The 20,000-nt window shown below is 41.5% G+C and overlaps 1 protein-coding gene across 3 annotated transcripts in view; it reads right to left on the bottom strand.

Moving 5' to 3' along the window:
- The window catches only part of LOC138954445 (uncharacterized), a 30,824-nt gene extending 11,222 nt beyond the window's left edge, over nucleotides 1–19,602 (bottom strand). The window contains exons 1-2 of one of the 3 annotated variants that reach the window (XR_011451838.1): nucleotides 19,428–19,602; nucleotides 17,853–17,913 (exon numbers count right to left, since the gene is read on the bottom strand). Coding sequence is in view for 1 of the 3 variants with exons in the window: in XM_070326289.1 (XP_070182390.1) it covers nucleotides 17,853–17,913; nucleotides 19,233–19,306 (135 nt within the window). In the remaining 2 variants the exon portion in view is untranslated. The other 2 variants (XR_011451839.1, XM_070326289.1) reach the window with 2 other exon arrangements.
- Between the last annotated feature and the right edge of the window lie 398 nt (nucleotides 19,603–20,000).

Here is a 20,000-nt window from a genome sequence, read left to right as displayed (position 1 = left end):
CCTCATTTTACGGTGTGTGTGTGTGTGTGTGTGTGTGTGTGTCTGTCTGTATATGTGTGTGTGTGTGTGTGTGTGTGTTTGTTTTTTGTTTGAGTGTTTGTTTGTTTGTTTGAGTGTTTGTTTGTTTGTTTGTGTGTGTGTGTGTATACGTGAGTGAGTGAGTGTGTGTGTGTGTGTGTGTGTGTCCGTAGGTGCGGGCGCGTGCGTGTGCGCGTGCGTGTGTGTTTGTGTGCTTGTTTGTTTGTTTGTGTGTTTGTTTGTTTGTGTGTGAGTGTGTTTGTGTGTGTGCGTGCGTGCGTATGCGTGTGTGTGTATGTTAGTGTGTGTGTGGGTGTGTTGGTGTACCTGTGGGTGTGTCTCTCTGTCTGTCTGTATGTCTGTGTCTGTTTCTATATGTAAAGGTTCGAAGTTATTTTAGCATATAGGTTTTTTATGGTCTTAACAGTTAAACATGTATTACGTTATCATTAAGATTCATGCTTTGTTAGCACTAAGCAGTTGTTTTAATCAGTCTGGTTTTCTCTTGTTTTCATCTTATGAACATTCTAAATGTTAGACTAACTTATTGTCTTGTACAGAATAACAACTGTGTGAATGGTGCTATACTGAATGAAAGAGTGTGACATGAAGTTCTTGTACATCATTGTAAAGAGTGTGAATGACGTTTTAGTTTAGATGTCAAGCGCTTAGAGCAAGCCTTTTTAACGAAAGTTTTTGATTTAGCGCTATATAAATGTTCTTCTTCTTATTATCCAAGCGGAGCGCGGGCGAAGCCCGCGCGTAGCGAGGTAGTTTTTTTTTTCATCTCCCAGCACTGAAAATTTTTTGGCCAAGTGGTGTCTGTCTGGACATTGTTCTAGAATTCATCTTTTAGCACAATATTAGCGACACTGTTTGGACAATTCTATTAAAATTAGGCGTACAAACTGATTTTGTTTCGGGGAATCCTCTCAGAGGATCAGAATTTTCATATAATATCATCGGAAGCTGTTACAACGGGAAAATGTGAAACTTTTGTCACTTTTTAACATGGAATTTCATCTTTGAGCGTTTCAAGCGGACTTTAATAAAATAGTTATTTGCGAATTAAGCAGCGGAAGACACTCACCGGTTCAACATGTGTATGGTCATTAAACCTCAAAACATTTCAGTAAGTGGTTTAGACAAACACCTCCGCCATGTGAGGGTGACTGGTTTGTAGCTGAAGAGTTTTTTTCTAAAGTGTGTTCTAAATACAAATGACGTACTGGTAATGATGTAATGAGTTGTTCTAATCTTGTTCTTGGAACTCTTGCTGTTCCAAGCTTGTTCTTAGCAAGTCTTGGTGACGAGAACAAAGACTATCAATGAAATCTTTAGAAATAACCTCTGACAACGACGACGATGACGACGACGACGACGATAACAACAACAACAACAAATGACATCGACGACGACGACGACAACAACAACAACAACAACAACAACAACAACAACAACAACAACAACAACAACAACAACAACAACAACAACAACACGAGAACAACAACAATCACGACAACGAACATGACAACAACAACACCAACAACTACGACGACAACTACAACGACTGGGTTATGATGACATCACCAATGATTTAAAGGCCGTTAAAAAATCGTTAAATCCTATTTCTTCACTGATTCTTATGAAATTTTAAAGGTAGGTTTGTTGTCCCCAACTTATTTTCACTCCATACTTTTCCAGAAGAAAAACATAATTTTGGCAGTTAAAAACCGTTAAAATTCAATTCTTCACCGATATTTATGAAATTTTGTGGGTAGGTTCGTTGTCCCCAACTGATTTTCACTCTATACTTTTCCAGAAGAAAGACATAATTTTGGCAGTTAAAAAACGGTAAATTTCAATTCTTCACCTATCTTTATGAAATTTAGTGGGTGGGTCCGTTGTCCCAAACTGAATTTTAAGACATACTTTTCCAGACAAAAAACCTTATTTTTGGCAGTTAAAAACCGTTAAATCTCAATTCTTCATCGATATTTATGAAATTTTGTGGGTAGGTTCGTTGTCCCCAACTGATTTTCACTCCATACTTTTCCAGAAGAAAAACATAATTTTGGCAGTTGAAAACCGTTACATTTAAATTTTCACCTATCTTTTTGAAATTTAGTGGGTGGCTCCGTTGTCCCAAACTGAATTTCAAGACAAACTATTCCAGTCAAAAAAACTTATTTTTGGCAGTTAAAAACCGTTAAGTCTCAATTCTACACCGATATTTATGACATTTTGTGGGTAGGTTTGTTGTCAGATTTGACATGATGGCAGAATTGAAAGTGTGAGATATCCTGATGTTTCACAATTTATGCTGCATAATTCAGCCCCATAGGCGCTTGAATTTTAGGTGGAGTTGGGTTTTTTTTCAGCCCAAACCAGTAACCCCCACATGGTTTTCATGTCCCTTTCTGAGAGACTTCAAGAAGTTTCAATTTGACGTCATGATTAGCCTGCCGCATTAGCAAGTATGAAAACACGTCATCGATGACACATTTTAAGACAGAGAGAGAGAGAGAGAGAGAGAGAGAGAGAGAGAGAGAGAGAGAGAGAGAGAGAATCATGTACACACAGATGGACGACTTCGCTTGGGGTATGTACTGCCCGGCAGTACACATCTACTTAATTATTATTATTAAAGGTTTGCCTTGGTGCATGCGCGCGTTTGTTTGTGCGGTTGTGGACGTGTACGTGAGTCTTATGTCCATGCGTTTTGTTTGTTTGCGCACTTGTGTGCGAGTGTAACTGAGTGTGTGTCCATGTGTGTCTATGCGTGTATATTGGTGCATGCGAACTTGCGTGCGTGTCTGTCTGTCTGTCTGTCTGTCTGTCTCTTTCAGACCGTCTTCCCGTACCAGTCCAAACACTGGCTCACATTAATGCTAATGCTACCCCGCACACGAGCAGGCAATTAAGTTTGGTTTTGAGAATGTGAACAACAATTTACTATTCACAGATCGTAAAAACAATTTTCTTTGCCTTCAAGGCCGTGTAGTCTCGGCACATAATGCCTTTCTTTCTGTCTTGTTTACGATTCTTTGCACCATTTTTTTCATTACATGGCTATGGCGTATGGGTTCCCTGTAGTGAAAATGAAGTTCAGCTTTGCGCATCAGGGTGTTTATATGGAAAGAAACGTTATATCATCTGGCTGTTTGGAATTCTTCGGGTCACTGGTGCCATTATCAGCAAGTCAAGCGGTACAGCATTGCACTGCAGTGGCCGTGAGAAAACTCTGACTTCAGAACACGCACGCTTGTGATAACCACAGGCACGGAAATCACACTGGGTAAATTTGTTGTATTTGATTGTAACTGTAGCGAGATGCGCTGCGACCCGAATGAGTCTGATATATGAAAGTAAAAGTTATGAGAATGACCGGAAGTTACGCAGGTCTTCCTTCCCGTGTAAACTAATATGTAAACCATCGTGTAAACATCACAGGTCTGTCCTGGCGTTTACATTGAATAAGAGCATCTTTACACGTGAACACACACCAACAATTACAGCCTGCTCCTGTCTGTGCTAAGTCGGGAATACTAATTATGTTGACAAATTTGTTTGGTAATACACCGCGCTTCGTACGAAATATTTATCCGGTGTCGGCTATTTGAAAAAGTGCATTTAGCCAATGACGGGGTTTTCCTGACCTCCCCTCCCCCTCCCCTTACTCCCCCCTCCCCCCTCCCCCCCGTACTCCCCCCCCCCCCCCGTAGATTTAAAATTCAAAACAAATAATCCCAAATTATCATGATCTAGATTAACCTCACGCTCATTTCCGGCCGTTCCCATGACCACATCACTCAACTGTAGTGAATGGCACTTCACTGAACATAACTGAACTGATCTAGACTGAACTAATAAATCAATATTGAGCCCTCCCACCCCCCACCCCAACCCCCCCCCCACCCCAACCCTCCCCCCCCTCCCAAATAAGGATATTACAAGAAATCAAGTCATTTGACTTTCCTAAAGTTTCTTGTTGTTTTTATTGTTGTTGTTGTCATCGTAGTCGGTATCATCGTCGTACGGTCGTCGATTTTTGTCATCGTTTCAGAACAGGAATCTTGGATACAGTGCCTGTGCCACCCCCCCCCCCCCCGCCCCACAGACTGAAGAGATTCAATTCAACAAGTTAACCACGATACGCCTGACTGCCATGAAAGGACACCCCGCTTTTGATACTCGGCATTTAATCTCTATTCACCCGTTCGTCACGATTGCGATCCGGCACGATATGGGTCATCCTTACACACACAAAAACTCCTCACCGTCAAATGGTGTTTCCCCTTACATTTCATACTTATCATTTATACGTACATGTATACTCTGACCCGGAATTTTTTTCCATTTGAGTTTCGGAGAAACCAACTGTCAGTCTCCCACAAGGAGTTATTTTTACACACGTCGCAACACTAAGGTTGCTTTTATTTGTTTTCTGTTTTTTGAGGGGTATAGTTTTCGTTTAGGTTTTGACACATTTTGAGATACGGTTAAGAAAAGACAAATACATACCGTGTTTAAGAGGGAACAGTTGTTCGTTTGTTTTCAGTGGGTTTGGTTGTAATGGTGGTGGTGTGTGTATGTGTGTGTGTGTCGGGTGTTTGGGGATTGACGCCTTTTTAAAGGCAGAGTAAGCCTCCCGTAAACCATCACAGATACGGTCAGGCTTTTACACACAGTACAAACACCCTTTCATTTAAACACTCACCAATTGAGAACATCCTAGGTGCCCTCCGTAAAGAGCGAACAATTTTCAAAGAATTTATTTTTGCGTGGTTTATCTTACCCCTGAGCCATCGTGAACCCGTGTGATCCAGTTTTCCCTTTTCACAATGCAGTCGTCATAGTTAGTCATTTGAATGCGACTCGACGTGAGCTTATCTACAATAGCACGTTTTTTTATGCACGAAACAACGGCTGTGGTTCACAAGAACTCTAGCGATGGCTTGTGACTGTTGAGAGGAACGGCGATTTGCACTGATAAACCGGCCGTCGTCTGCTACGACCCTTGCGTGACCCTGCTTCCGGGCTTTTCTTTTTTTAAACTTTCACAACTTCGAATTGTTCTGATCTTGTCTTGATGAAAAACGAATTCTTTTATGATTAAAGAATGTTTGTGTAACAAGCTGTCAATTTATTATTTAGATTTTAAAAGTTAGGTCTAGCGCAAAAACGAGGCGCCGTTGTTGTTAACGGAACAAGTCTACGAAAATAAATTCTTGGAAAATGTCTCACGCTCGACTGAAAGCAGCCAGGATGTTCCCGTTCGGTGAGCGTTCAAATGGAAGTATGCTTGTACTGTATTTAGACGCTCGGGGAGCTCTGTGATGGTTTACGGGAGGCTTACTGTGCCTTTAAGATACGGTAAAGATAAGACAAATACCTACTGTGTTTCAGGAAGTATCGGTGTTTGTTTGTTTGTTTGTTTGTTTGGTGGTAGTGGTGGTGGTGGTGGTGCGTGTATGTGTGTGTGTGTCGGGGTGTTTAGGCCGGTTGGACGCCTTTTTGAGATACGGTAAAGATAAGAGAAAAACCTACCCCGACAAAAGATTAAACTTTAAATGCCGTGTTATTTGAGACGCGGGACTTTTTAACGGATATGCATCTATGCGTGACCGTAAAAGCTTATTGTAATAAATGCGTGTGTACGTAAACAGACCTTACTGCAACTATGACAATCCTTCTCTCACGTTTTTCTCGCCCTGAAGACCTTAAAAAGGAGGTTCCGATGTCCTGATAAAGTATCTGACCCGAAATCAGCATATTCAAGTCACCTACAGAAAAGTTTGCCAAATCTTGATAGGGATTTCGCACAACATTCACTGCGGACACGAGGGGTCCATAGTGATGTACGTGATGCAGACCCATATCTAATAATCAGGCAGACTAACGACATGACAGTGACCTTGAACTAATTAACATAGATTGCATTGTGCTTACATCTTCCTGGTTCGCCTTTCGGTTCGTTGATCAACTCTCTCTCTCTCTCTCTCTCTCTCTCTCTCTCTCTCTCTCTCTCTCTCTCTCTCTCTCTCTCTCTCTCTCTCTCTCTCTCTCTCTCTCTCTCTCTCTCTCTCTCTCTCTCTCTCTCTCTCTCTCTCTCTCTCTCTCAATCATTCTCTGGTTTTCTGTTTGTCTGTCTGTCTGTCTGTCTCTCTCTCTCCCCCCTCTCTCTCTCTCTCTCAATCGTTATCTGTTTTTCTGGGTTTTCTCTCTCTTTCTCTCTCTCTCTCTTTTAGTAAGTCTGTCTGTCTGTCTGTCCGTCTGTCTGTCTGTCTGTCTGTCTGTCTATCTCTCTGTCTGTCCGTCTGTCCGTCTGTCCGTCAATCACTCTCTCTCTCTCTCTCTTTCTAAAGAAATGTAAATGACTGTATCATCATCATCATCATCATCATCATCATCATCATCATCATCATCATCATCATCATCATCATCATCATCATCATCATCATCATCATCATCATCATCATCATCATCATCATCATCATCATCATCATCCCAAACATGTGTATATTGGTGTTTGAATTTTAACTTCTATAGTGTTTCTGCTTTAGTATAAATTGGTAGTGATTTGTTTGTTTGTGTGTGTGTGTTTATTGTCCCAAGGACAGATTGCAAAGGAAGTCCCAGCCTTAAATCTTTATCCTTGTAAAATCAAGTCCAGTCTTAGTCTCTCTCTCATCATCTCTCTGTCACTACCCCCCCCCCTCCCCCCACCTCCCCAATCTTTCTTAAGAGTAGGTGTATAGACATATTCCGCCCTTATCAAGTGTTCGGCATGACGAAGCATATGAAAGATTTGTCTATGAGTAAAGTCACGAGGCAAAAGGACTGCAGAAGACAAGTCATAAGGAATTGACATACTTAATTGTATTACACTTTCCCCCATATCTAATACATACAAAACCGATACAAGAAAGAACTCTGCAAAATCTATCTATCTGTCTATCTATCTGTCTATCTATCTATCTATCTATCTATCAATCTATCTATTAATCTATCCATTAATCTATCCATTCATCTATCCATTCATCTATCCATTCATCTATCTATCTATCTATCTATCTATCTATCTATCTATCTATCTATCTATCTATCTATCTATCTATCTATCTATCAATCTATCTATCTCGTTCGTTAAGTTCATTCATTCATTCCTGTATAACCCTAATAAGGCCAAAAAAAAAAAATTGTCTGTTTAGGGTAACATGACCAAAAAAAGTAGGGTCGGTAGGTAGGTAAAGTTTTTTTTTTTTTTTTTTTTTTTTTTTTTTGGCTGAACATTCACTTCTTATATTTGATGAATACATGTTTCAAAACTAACGTATAAATTAAGTAGAAGTGCAGTGCCTGGCACTGCATACCCCAAGCGAAGGAGCCATCATTGAGAGAGAGAGAGAGAGAGAGAGAGAGAGAGAGAGAGAGAGAGAGAGAGAGAGAGAGAGAGAGAGAGAGAGAGAGAGAGAGAGAGAGAGGTTCCACACCTAGAAATCTTGTCAGTTGTTGTGGTTGTTGTTGTGGCTGTTGTGTTTGTTGTTGTTGTTGTTTTGATGACAATACTGTCCTTTTTTGTGTGTAATGTTCTTGTTGTTGTTTTGTTGTTATTGTTTCATACTTGTTTACTCTCTCTCTCTCTCTCTCTCTCTCTCTCTCTCTCTCTCTCTCTCTCTCTCTCTCTCTCTCTCTCTCTCTGTTTATGATGATATCTTTCCTCGGAAAATGCAGTGCTTTGGATGGTAAATGCATATATGTTTGGCAGAGAGAGAGAGAGAGAGAGAGAGAGAGAGAGAGAGAGAGAGAGAGAGAGAGAGAGAGAGAGAGAAAGAGAAAGAGAGAGAGAGAGCGATTACAAGCAAATGACGAAGTCTCGTCCAACATCTCGTGCTAGATTACCTGATTACAAGTAAATAGCGAAGTCTCGTCCAACATCTCGTGCTACCAGATTTCATGTACACCAAGATTACCTGATTACAAGCAAATGACGAAGTCTCGTCCAACATCTCGTGCTACGAGATTTGATGTACACCTAGATTACCTGATTACAAGTAAATAACGAAGTCTCGTCCAACATCTCGATATCTTCAGTAAGGGACAACGGACCTTTTCACAAATGTTCATAAAAATCGGTTGAGAAATGGAAAATAACGGTTTTTAATGGATTTTTGTTGTTGGTGGTTGTGGTGGTGGTGTCGTTGTAGTTGTTGTTGTTGTTGTTGTTAGTGGTGGTGGTGGTGGTGTTGTTGTTTTTTGTTGTTGGTGGTGGAGGTGTTGTTGTTGTTGTTGTTGTTGTTGTTGTTGTCGTCGTCCATCATATCAACCAACTCACCAGGATTGCAAGTAATTCACGGTGTCTCTTACAACATCTCGTTGTTGGTGGTTGTGGTGGTTGTGGTGGTGGTGTCGTTGTAGTTGTTGTTGTTGTTGTTGTTGTTGTTGTTGTTAGTGGTGGTGGTGGTGGTGTTGTTGTTTTTTTGTTGTTGGTGGTGGAGGTGTTGTTGTTGTTGTTGTTGTTGTTGTTGTTGTTGTTGTTGTTGTTGTTGTTGTTGTTGTCGTCGTCCATCATATCAACCAACTCACCAGGATTGCAAGTAATTCACGGTGTCTCTTACAACATCTCGTGCTACCACCAGATTTGATGTACACAAAGACTTTAGCTTGGAAATGGAATCCTCAAGTTTGACGTCATGGAAGATGTCATAACATTTTGAATTCAGCTCCTTGTGTTGAAGAGAATGATGTCATGAGTTTGACGTCATGAGTTTTGATTGTCTTCTTGACCTGGGTTTGACCTCCTTCTTTGTTATGACTTAGAAATTGGAAGCGCTTGTAACTGCCGTTGTCGATGTCGGATCAAAACGATTTATGTCTTAAAACCTGTGAAAGTTTTAGGGGTTCTAACACACACACACACACATCATTTGGTTGAAATCAACTCTAGTGTGGGACCAACCTAGCTTCGCTTGCTTCGCTCGCTTCGCTTGGATAAAACAGAGAGAAAGGGAGAGAAAGAAACGCCAAATGTCTCTTTTTAGCATTTTTACCTCTTTTTTTTATTTTTTTTTTTGAAATCAAAAAAAAGTTTTTGGGTCGGCGCCAAATCGATAGGGTCGGTCGGGTTACCCTAAACAGACAATTTTTTTTTTTTGGCCTAAGTAGTCAAGCCTGATTACAGATGAACACTTGAGCAGCCAGTGATAAACCTTACCTTCAATAATGTCTTTTATCAGTTACAACATCCCACTCGGATGCAATTAAACCAACAAATCACAGTAAGAAAAAAATTCCATGACACACCACAAATCAAGTTAACAAAGTAACATTTAGTTGCAAATAAATAAAGATGAAATTATAGTACTCACAAAAAGAGCTTCTCCGCCTAAAACCAGACGATTTAGTATACCGACAGCAGCAACTGTTGCAGAACCATCAAAACTAATTGCTTGAACACGCGTGCACTGTCCACATGCAATCCGTAACCAACACTTACCGAACTTTAAACGATCTTTACACAGAATACTAGCAGCAGTTTCAACACACAGACAGAGTGACAGTCAGAGTGAAACTGACTGATCAACGGAAGTGACGTTTCCTGTAGCGTTTCCAGCCTTTGGGTCTCGCGGAAGATGCCCGGATGGAACCTTAGCTATTGTCATTGAGCTTGTCGCTTCAGTTTAAAGATACATCAGATACAGTCCTTTAAATAGACATGCGAGTGATGATTTTAAAAAATGATAAAAAAGGGGGGTGGGGAGGGGGGGGGGCGACCAACAGGCAGGCGCTAGGCAGAGCCACAAAGACAGCACAGACAGACAGAGAAGCTAACAGACAAACAGAGAACGGGCAATGGAGAGAGAGAGAGAGAGAGAGAGAGAGAGAGAGAGAGAGAGAGAGAGAGAGAGAGAGAGAGAGGTATATGACTCAGTGTACGTGTGTGTGTGTATGTGTGTGTGTGTGTGTGTGTGTGTGTGAGTGTTTGTGTGTGTGTGTGTGTGTGTGTGTGTGTGGGTGTGTGTGTGTGTGAGTGTGTGTGTGTGTGTGTGCGTGTGCGTGTGCGTGCGTGCATGCGAGTGTGTCGTGAGTGCGTGTGTGCCGCGCATGTTTCAGTCGTGCGTGTATGCGTGCGTGCGTGCATGCGTGCGTGCGTGCGTGCGTGCGTGCGTACATGCGAGTGTGTCGTGTCGTGCGTGTGTGCCACGCGGGTGTACGTGCTTGCGCATATTGAAAAATTCAATACAATTCTTACAATTGATGTTGTCATCAAGGAGAATAATGATATCTTTATTTATCCCGATTTGGCATACTTCCTTACAGCACACTCACTGCTCTGTTAACTGACGTGAAACGGCCGAGTTCTCCTTACGATGTTGGCAGCCATACTACAAAAAGCTCATAAAAAACACACCATGTGTCTACCTTTAAAAAGCCAGGTCATAAAGTAGTTTTGTGCCTTCCTCGGAATGTATCCCAGAAATTGGTCATCGAAGTGGCGTATAAATTGTAATACGGATACACTCGGTATACGCTTTAACTATCCATCAAGATTGAGTTGACTTAAGAATTTTGTCTGGTTTTTTTTTTTTTGGAGGGGGGAGGGGGGGAGCGGGCGGGGGGATGGACCGGACTGCAATGTTTTTATGAGATAGTGTGCTTGATTTCAACTTTTTTTTTCTCTCAGTTATAATGTATCGTCTATTGGAATGATACAAAAATACGCAAAAAAATAAAAAATAAAAAATAAAAAAATAAACAATCAAAAATCGAGAATGGTAGGTTATTGGAGCGCTTGATTTATGGCAATGCAAAACGTTACAGTCACTAGAACGTTGATCCAATGGTCTTTAACAGTAAACAGACAGACAGACAAACATTTATAATACAAAGAATAAACTAAGCTTGGTAAATCTTCCATGTCGCTAGCTAGTCAATGACCAAGAAAAAGAAGAAAAAAGCAATGACGAAGAAGACAAGACTATTTTTTGTCAGGTCTTGATTTACATTCAACAACAAGGAATACAATACAATACAATACAATACAATACAATACAATACAATACAATACAATACAATACAATACAATACAATACAACGCAACGCAACGCAACGCAACGCAACGCAACACAACAATGCAATGCAATGCAATGCAACGCAACGCAACGCAACGCAACACAACACAATACAACACAACACAACACAACAATACAACACAACAATACAATACAATACAATACAATACAATACAACACAACACAACACAACACAACACAATGCAATACAATACAGTTCAATAAAACTTGATCATCGTGATCAATATCGTGATGGTACGTAATAATACTGTGTTCAGCAGTGAAATGTTTCGAGTCCTGTAGATGAGCACGTGCTACTCTAGTTCTGCAATGCATGCAAAAGCCAACCATTTATCAGTGTCAAGCTCGTGATTTGTTAACACCCAGTTACTCTTTGAAGGTACTTCAATCAACAGAACGTTATGTAAAACAGGGTGGGGTCTTCTCGCACTTGTGTTTTTGCGACAATAAGAAACGAAGTTTGCGACAGAATAATTAGCCTCAAGCTGTGAAGCCTCCAACGTTGCGACACTTTTTTAATTTTTATTTTATGTGTTTTTTTAATTTTTTTAAAATTTTTTTTTTTAAGATAGTGCTCCTTAGCGATGTGTGACCATCGATCATCGTAAAAGCCTTCTCATGTAAATAACCATGTAAACCATCATAACTAAGTGAGCGTTTTTACATTGGATAAGATCGATATCCTTCCATACGCATAAACGGATACAACATAATTTCTTTAAATTATATTTGAAATTGAAAGAAATGGCGGCTCAAAATCAACGCTTGTGCCATGCAGTACTCTTTAATCGCGAAGTCCCTTCTTTGTAGCGCCAACAAAAGAAAAGGCGTCAATTTTAAACACTCGACGACATTTTGAGTTTTTCTACTCGACGTAACCATTGAGCTACATTAGAGCACTCAGCGAGCTGGTAAATTGGTAAAAAAGCTGGTCACGTGGTACCAGCGACGAAAAGACACATTTGAAACCAGCCCAAAGTGTCCCTACAGGTGCCCTGTCATGACATTTCATCTTCTTGGTTGTCCGTCGGATCCGACGATGACACATGTGCTTGTGCATCTTATCTCTCTCACACTTATTATATATATATATATATTATATCCATACATTGTTGAATAAAACACTGTTTTATCTGGTGTTGACTCTCAGATGACCGCGGAATCCGAGTCTAGAGCGGCAGGACAGCTGACCATGCCAGGTACAACTTTGTCAAAGTGATAGAAAAAGGGATAGGGATAAGGATGAGGATAGGATTGATACAGTCCTGTGAGGTGACCCTCATGGAAATTCGGGCTGCTTTCTCACTGGGGAAAGCGAGCTGCCATACAGCATACGGCGCTACCCATTTCTTTTCTTTTTCCTGCATGCGTGCATTCGTGTGTCCAAGCCCTGAGACTTTTGCTGCGAAAGTGGGTTCTTTATCGTGGGCATGCAGGCACACGGGGGTGTTAGGACACCGTCGAGAGTCTGCACCAAGTTAAATCTGGACTACAGATGGTGCATGTGTCCCTTACTGGGAGTTGGCCTCTCATCAGAGGGGCCTCGCATCGCAGGTACCATTGTGCTAGGGTTCTGACGAATGAAAATACTTCTGTTCGCGGACATTGTAACTTTAAAAAAAAAACTTCTTCTGAGCCAGGAAGTCCTCAACGTCGTCCTTGATCAAAATGCAGACACCTTTCATATGACCCTTCAAGGCGAGTACATGTACTAGGTCTGGACCAGACCACTTAGTTCTGGCTCGATCAGCGCTTTGCATTTCATACGTATTTCCTTGTTTATTATGCTTTTCGTTTGTTTGTTTGCTTAACGCCCAGCCGACCACGAAGGGCCATATCAGGGCGGTGCTGCTTTGACATATAACGTGCGCCACACACAAGACAGAAGTCGCAGCACAGGCTTCATGTCTCACCCAGTCACATCATTCTGACACCGGACTAACCAGTCTGTTTATTATGCACTTAATGATGTGTACTACTACTACTAAGAACAATAAAGATGGATAATTTGACTGCTACCTTGCCAAATCTAACGAAAATACAAAAGAAAAAAAACCCAGAAAAAAAACCAGAAAGAAAATAAAAAACACAAACAACAACAACAAGGAAGTTAACCTCTTTATGAAACTTGGACCCTCTGAATCAAAATCAAAACACACGTGACAGTTCGTGTCTCACGCGGAGATACGACACTCATAGCCATTTCCACCTGCGAACTTGGAGGAGATGCGATTGTAAACAGGGAACCAGGAAGCCGTAGTTGAGACAGAGAGGGAGGGGGGGGGTAGTGTGATACAGTCCCCCCTCTACACACGCACACACACACACACACACACGCGCGCGCGCACACACACATACATACACACACACACACACACACGCACACACGCACGCACGCACATACACATACACACACACACACACACACGCACACACGTGACTCGGCGTATTATACTTGTTCTCGTCAAAATATCGCCACGGTGAAAACACGATAGTTTTTTTATCAGTTGCTCATTTACCTCTGTTGCGTTTAGTGTGGAAAATATACCTTGTTGACCTACTATATAGATCAGTCCGTTTATTTCAGACAACACTGACGTATCGTGATGACAAGTAAACAATGCATGATTCGTTACGGGCGGGGTGGGTGGGGGGGGGGGGGTGTGGGGTGTGGGTGGGGAGAGGTGATAGAAGGAGGGTGGGGGACGGGCGGAACGATGTACGTAGTGATGGCCGCGGCGGAGGGTGTGAACAAAATGCTTGTTTTCGCAACTAACGGTATTCGTCATGATTTTAATACAGGGCACAGCAACTTTCTCACATCACGATTTAACCAAACGAACACGCAATGACCATGAAAGGTTGTTTTCACTCGGAAAATAACGCAAACAACATCACCAAAACTGCGATGTGTCACTATTGTAATTCCTACTAGCTGTGGGTTTTTTTTGTGTCCGGGGGTGTGGGCGTAACAATTGGTACGTCTATAGGTACTGTAAACAGCAGGCCTACCGTATACACCATCCGCAGCAAACGTGCAAAGGGAAACAACTTCACACACACAAATAATGATTACGTCCCTTTGATACAAGTTTATTATTATATGAAGTCTTATATCGCCTTTTCACGGCCTATTATTCCAAGTCACACGGGTATTTGGTGGACATTTTTATCTATGCCTATACAATTTTGCCAGGAAAGACCCTTTTGTCAATCGTGGGATCTTTAACGTGCACACCCCAATGTAGTGTACACGACCCTTCCACTCTTCCACCCTTCCACTCTTCCACTCTTCCACCCTTCCACCCTTCCGTCCTTCCACCCTTCCATCCTTCCACTCTTCCATCCTTCCACTCGTCCACCCTTCCATCCTTCCACTCTTCCACCCTTCCATCCTTCCACTCTTCCATCCTTCCACTCGTCCACCCTTCCACCCTTCCACTCTTCCGTCCTTCCACCCTTCCATCCATCCACCCTTCAGTCCTTCCATCCTTCCATCCTTCCACCCTTCCATCCTTCCACTCTTCCATCCTTCCACTCTTCCACCCTTCCACTTGGACACATACCAAAAATCACCAGCCTTGTTGCATAGTTTTTGGATTTAAATCACACTCAAACAATTTTTTTCTTCCTCGAAACCACATATTGGCCTGTTGGTTTTACTACTGTGTCGTATCTGTAAGGAGTGTATGGGTGTATTTGCATGTTATCAAAACCAGGACAAATACCAATAGCTTTTATGCTATTTGGCGGAATAAATTCTTGTTCTTGTTCTTTTAGAGAGTGACGTTAAAATAAACGATTTTATCATCATTGTTCTTGTTCTTGTTCTTGCTCTTTTTCTTCTTGTTCTTGTTCATAAGCCGGGTTTGTCCCCGTATCACATGGCCCTATAGCCCTGTCGCGACGGTGAAAAGCAATATTTTTCTTCTGTGCATAGTGGGATTAAACAAAATCAGAATTAATTTTGCAAAGCGACGCATGTGTCCGTTACTAAACTAACTCTTAAACAAATCTCACTCTATTCAAATCACGCAGCCAGGATGTAGACTGTTGTCAAGTGTTAAAAAAACAAACAAACAAAAAACTCGATCGCATGTGCATAATTACCAAGCCTAGACGGATCTATCATGATGTTCAAAAAACTAAAAAATTTATTTCAGGGTCGTTCTAGCCAAACATCACTAGACGGAAAACAGCATGATTCATAGTAATTGCCTATTGTATCATTCTTTCTGGAGAATTGCGTCTAGCCTTGTTGCAGTCATATCCTGTATTACCCAATTAGCTTGTTTGTAATGCTATCATTCTCATAATGTTTATTTTGAATCAAAACCCAGTGAATGACATGTGACTCTTTGGTTTAATTGTTTAATTGATCAATAAGAACTTGCTGGTGGGACATAAACGCTGTAATAGTTGTTTCGCGTGCTAACGCACACGGGTACATATATATATACAGGGGCGGATCTGGGTTTTGAAAGGGGGGGATGCAAAGTTCTTTTTTTTTTTTTTTTTGTATCTTATCAGCGAAGGCGCGAAGCGCCGAACCGATGGCGCGAAGCGCCGAGCATGCTAGGGGGGTCCGGGGGCATGCCCCCCCGGAATTTTTTTTAAAAAGGAAGCAAAATTGTGCAATCTGGTGCAATCTGAGCGTGTAAAGTGCTATTTTCAGGTGATACATTTTTCTTCTTCTTTTTTTCTTCTTTTTTTGTGTGTTTTTGTGTTTTGTCCCGCTGGGGGGTCCGCCCCTGTATATAGAATCAACAAACAAGAAAGGTAGGCTGTTGGAACGTTTGTTATTGACAAAACAATACATTCACAAATATATCGACCCAACGGTCTTTTAAGTGCACAGACAAACAATTAATAACGAAAACTTATCTGACTGGTTTTTTTCTTCCGCCTGTCACGAAGGCGCAAGCGAATGAAAGATTATATGACGAAAATATAATATTGTTTGATTTGGGTACATATATAGTTACTAGATGAATACCCGCTTCGCCGGGTACCCGGCTTCGCCGGGAAGAAGTTGAGCCGGGTGTACGCCGGCTTTGCCGGCGCATTGTACGCGATTGACGCCACACGAAGGAAGAGAGATAAACGCGCAAAACACTGGAGAAGATAAGGAAGAGTTACTGGGAATGGATGTACAGAAAAAACAAAATCGGTTGAGCGCTGCGCGCTGATAGCACGTGTTGAAAATTTTCATCGACCAGATTGTGTCCGGGGTCTACCTAAATGTGCCCACCAAATTGGAAGCAGATCCATCGAGAACTTTGGCCGTGCATCGCGAAGTGACACAGACAGACAGGCAGACAGACAGACACACACACACACACAAGCCGTATATAGATATAGATGGTTTTAAACCTTAATTTACATCAGACTACATATTTTACAAGTAGCTGCAACAGTTTTGTGTATTGCTCTTATCTGTGAATAGAGCCAAGTCTCCAAAACCTCATCTACCTGGATATCATCTTCTTCTTCTTCGTTCATGGGCTGAAACTCCCACGTACGTTCACTCATGGTTTTGCACGAGTGGATTTTTACGTGTACGACCGTTTTTACCCCGCCATACAGGCAGCCAATACGCCGCTTTTGGGTGAACCTGGGTATGGCTACAAAAGGTTACCACCATTGAGTTTTTACACCCCCGGTATAGGGGTGTGTATAGGTTTCGGTCGATGTGTTTGTTTGTTTGTTTGTGTGTTTGTGTGTTTGTGTTCGCATATAGATCTCAAGAATGAACGGACCGATCGTCACCAAACCCCAAAGGGGTTCTATACATTCCTGAGACGGTCCTTACAAAAATTGGGACCAGTCAAACACACGGTTAGGGAGTTATTGGTGGATTAAGATTCTACAAGAACTTATAGAGGGACATATTAATGGTCAAAGGGAAATAACCTTCTCAGTTGGTGGCAGTGAGAATGGTTATTTCCCTTTGACCAACGGGGGTGTTTTTCCTACCTCGGAGGAATTTCTTGTTGTTTTTGTATTTATAATTTCAACCCTCAAAAATGGCTGGCTGGCACAGGTTACTTTCTCTGAGAATGTACCTTCTTCATTAAAACGAATAACCAAAATGTGATGTTCGCTGAAACCAAACAGAGCGAGCCTCCTTCTTCTTCTTCAGCGTTCCAGAATTTTCTGGTTACGTGTGAGCTGGTTTGCCCATTTGGAGAGCATATAGTCAGCTTCACTCCGCTTTCGTTGAGTAGGCATGCTGGGTATTTTCGTGTTTTCATAACCCACCGAACTCCGACATGGATTACAGGATCTTTTCTGTGCGCACTTGGTCTTGCGCTTGCGTGTACACACGAAGGGGGATAAGTCACTAGCAGGTCTGCACATAAGTTGACCTGGGAGATCGGAAAAATCTCCACCATTAACCCACCAGGCGGCAGCGACCGGGATTCGAACTCACGACCTCCCGATTAGGAGGCCGACGTCTTACCACCACGCCACTGCGAGCCTCCTGTCCTTGTGCGCTATCATTTATATTTATTAGGTAAGTGGAAGTACATCGACAAAAGTTCGAAAAATAAATCGATGATTTAGCCAAAGCGGAGAATGACTGTTCCGTCCAAATAAATGCCATTCACGTTCTACACAGGCAAGCCGAGGCCAGGAAACGAAAACAACCCAAAGTTGCTTTACTGGCACTTTTTTCAGCTTGTTACATCTCTATGGAAATTATTTGAATTGAAACATGAAAAGCAGAGCACTTACCGTAGAGTATAAGGCTGCGGCCGACATTTCAACTTGCTCCCTCATGATTCTGGAGCAAGATCTGAAACAAATTCAATTCAATTTTTGAACGAAAAATAACAACAACAACAACAACAGCAGCAGCAGCAACAACAACAACAACAACAACAACAACAACAACATTACAACAGCTACAAGTAACACAAATACAACAACCAACCACCATGAAAAACCACCACAACAACCACAATAACAGCAACTCTTACAATAACAACTTCGAAGCAAAATTTATGATCAGCAGCAATACCGAAAGCAAAATGGCCTCTACAGCAAGGCACGATCAACCCACCACGAAGGAAAAGTTCGAAGATCCTGTTAAGCATGCAATGACTAATTCTTCGAATTACGTCGGTCTCTTTGGACAACGCAATGCATAAATGGACAGACAGATACCAAGTTTGTACATGCAGCTGTATATTGATTTGTTTTCCCGATTTTACAGGGACACTGAGAAAAAAAAGAAAAAAAGAAAAACCACCACAGCCCGAATGCACTTTTGTGCAACCAACTCATGTTTTTGCTATAATTATGCTAAATTGAACTTTAATTGTACGTGTGTTTTCACTCCAAAAACAAATCCTTTACTTTAATGCATTGAAGAGAAAGAGATAGATTGCAAGACTTCCAAAAGATCGCCGTTGCATGAATACGTTTATCGTAATGGAGGAGACAGAAACCTACAGATTTAGACTGCTGGCATTCCAAAATCAAAACCGCAAAAGCACAAAGTACAGGTTAATAAAAGGAACGTTTAATTACGTACAATACCAATCAACATTTACAAGCAACTCCATCTTCTGGTCGTAAGAGTACACGTCAGAGCGTTAGTTCGACGTGCTTGTCGATGTCTTATGTTTCACTTTTTTATTAAATATTCAATTCATTATTTTAAAAAACCACCACACAAGAAGTTTATGGGACACTTCATAAAAGACGTTCCTTTGTTTCTAAGATCTTAAGTACACGCAAAAAGAAACATTCACATGTTCGTGGAACTGGTGGTGATTGAAGGGAAGGGACACTAAATAATGACTCTACGACTCCATTTTGATATATTTACAAGTCAACGCGTTGCTAAGCTTATATATACTTGTTTTTTAATTGTCGCATTATCATATGTATGCCCGTCCACTGTTCTTTTTGAATGTTTCGCTTTGTCTAACAATAAAGCTCTGAGAAACAAAAAGACGTCTAAAATTAAAATGTCCATAAACTTATCTCTCTTGTTTTTTTGTTTCTATAAACAAATGGAACACTTAATTCAATAGAGCGGAAAACAACGACAAGCACCTCGAACTACCGGCCTGCAGTTGCCCATAATTAAACGTTCACTAAACTTACCTCTCCTGTTCTTTGACTCGTGATTTTGGACTGTTAGCAGTCAATTCAAGTTGTTTCCAGTCCGGTTCATTCATTGTTTTTTGAGTTAAAAAAAAAGAAGAAGATTACAATACTTCAAAGCAGAAAAAAAAAGAGTCGAACAAATCGGCAATGCTGTGTCAAAATCTGAGCACTTGTCTTTCTGCATTCACTTACAAAAAGGCGTCCATGGGTCTGTTTACCAAGACAACCTCCACGAAACACAACACCGTACTGAAACAACACCACGCCTCTAGAATAACACAACCTGCCTCAACGTACGCCAAATGTAACCATGGGGTTATTATCATCATCACAAATACATATGCTAATTTCGAGAAAAGTCACATTTCCAGGTCCGTTTCTCTTATTGCATTGTTTGGCATTTCAAGGGTCACCACTTTACAGGGTTCTAGTGCTGCGATCGGAGTCTGCACGAACTCCAACGGACAGTCTCCTATTGTGAGTGTGCCCTTTTACGTTCGTTGTGCCAAGCATTGCTAATGATTGATAGACAGGCAGAGAGAGAAAGAGAGAGAGAGAAAGAAAGAAAGAAAGAGAGAGAGAGAGAGAGAGTGAGAGAGAGAGAGAGAGGGGGGAGAGAGCGGGGGTAGAGAGATTGAGAGAGAGAGAGAAATTAAGAGAGAGAGAGAAAGAGAGAGAGAGAAGAGAAAGAGAGAGAGAGAGAGAGAGAAGAGGAGAAAGAGAGAGAGAGAGAGTGAGAGAGAGAAAGAGAGAGAAAGAAAGAAT

Source organism: Littorina saxatilis, unplaced genomic scaffold (assembly GCF_037325665.1).
Source record: "Littorina saxatilis isolate snail1 unplaced genomic scaffold, US_GU_Lsax_2.0 scaffold_1095, whole genome shotgun sequence".
NCBI classification, from domain to species: domain Eukaryota; kingdom Metazoa; phylum Mollusca; class Gastropoda; order Littorinimorpha; family Littorinidae; genus Littorina; species Littorina saxatilis.
Note: the sequence above shows the minus strand (reverse complement) of the source record. Positions and strands in the feature narration are given on the sequence as shown.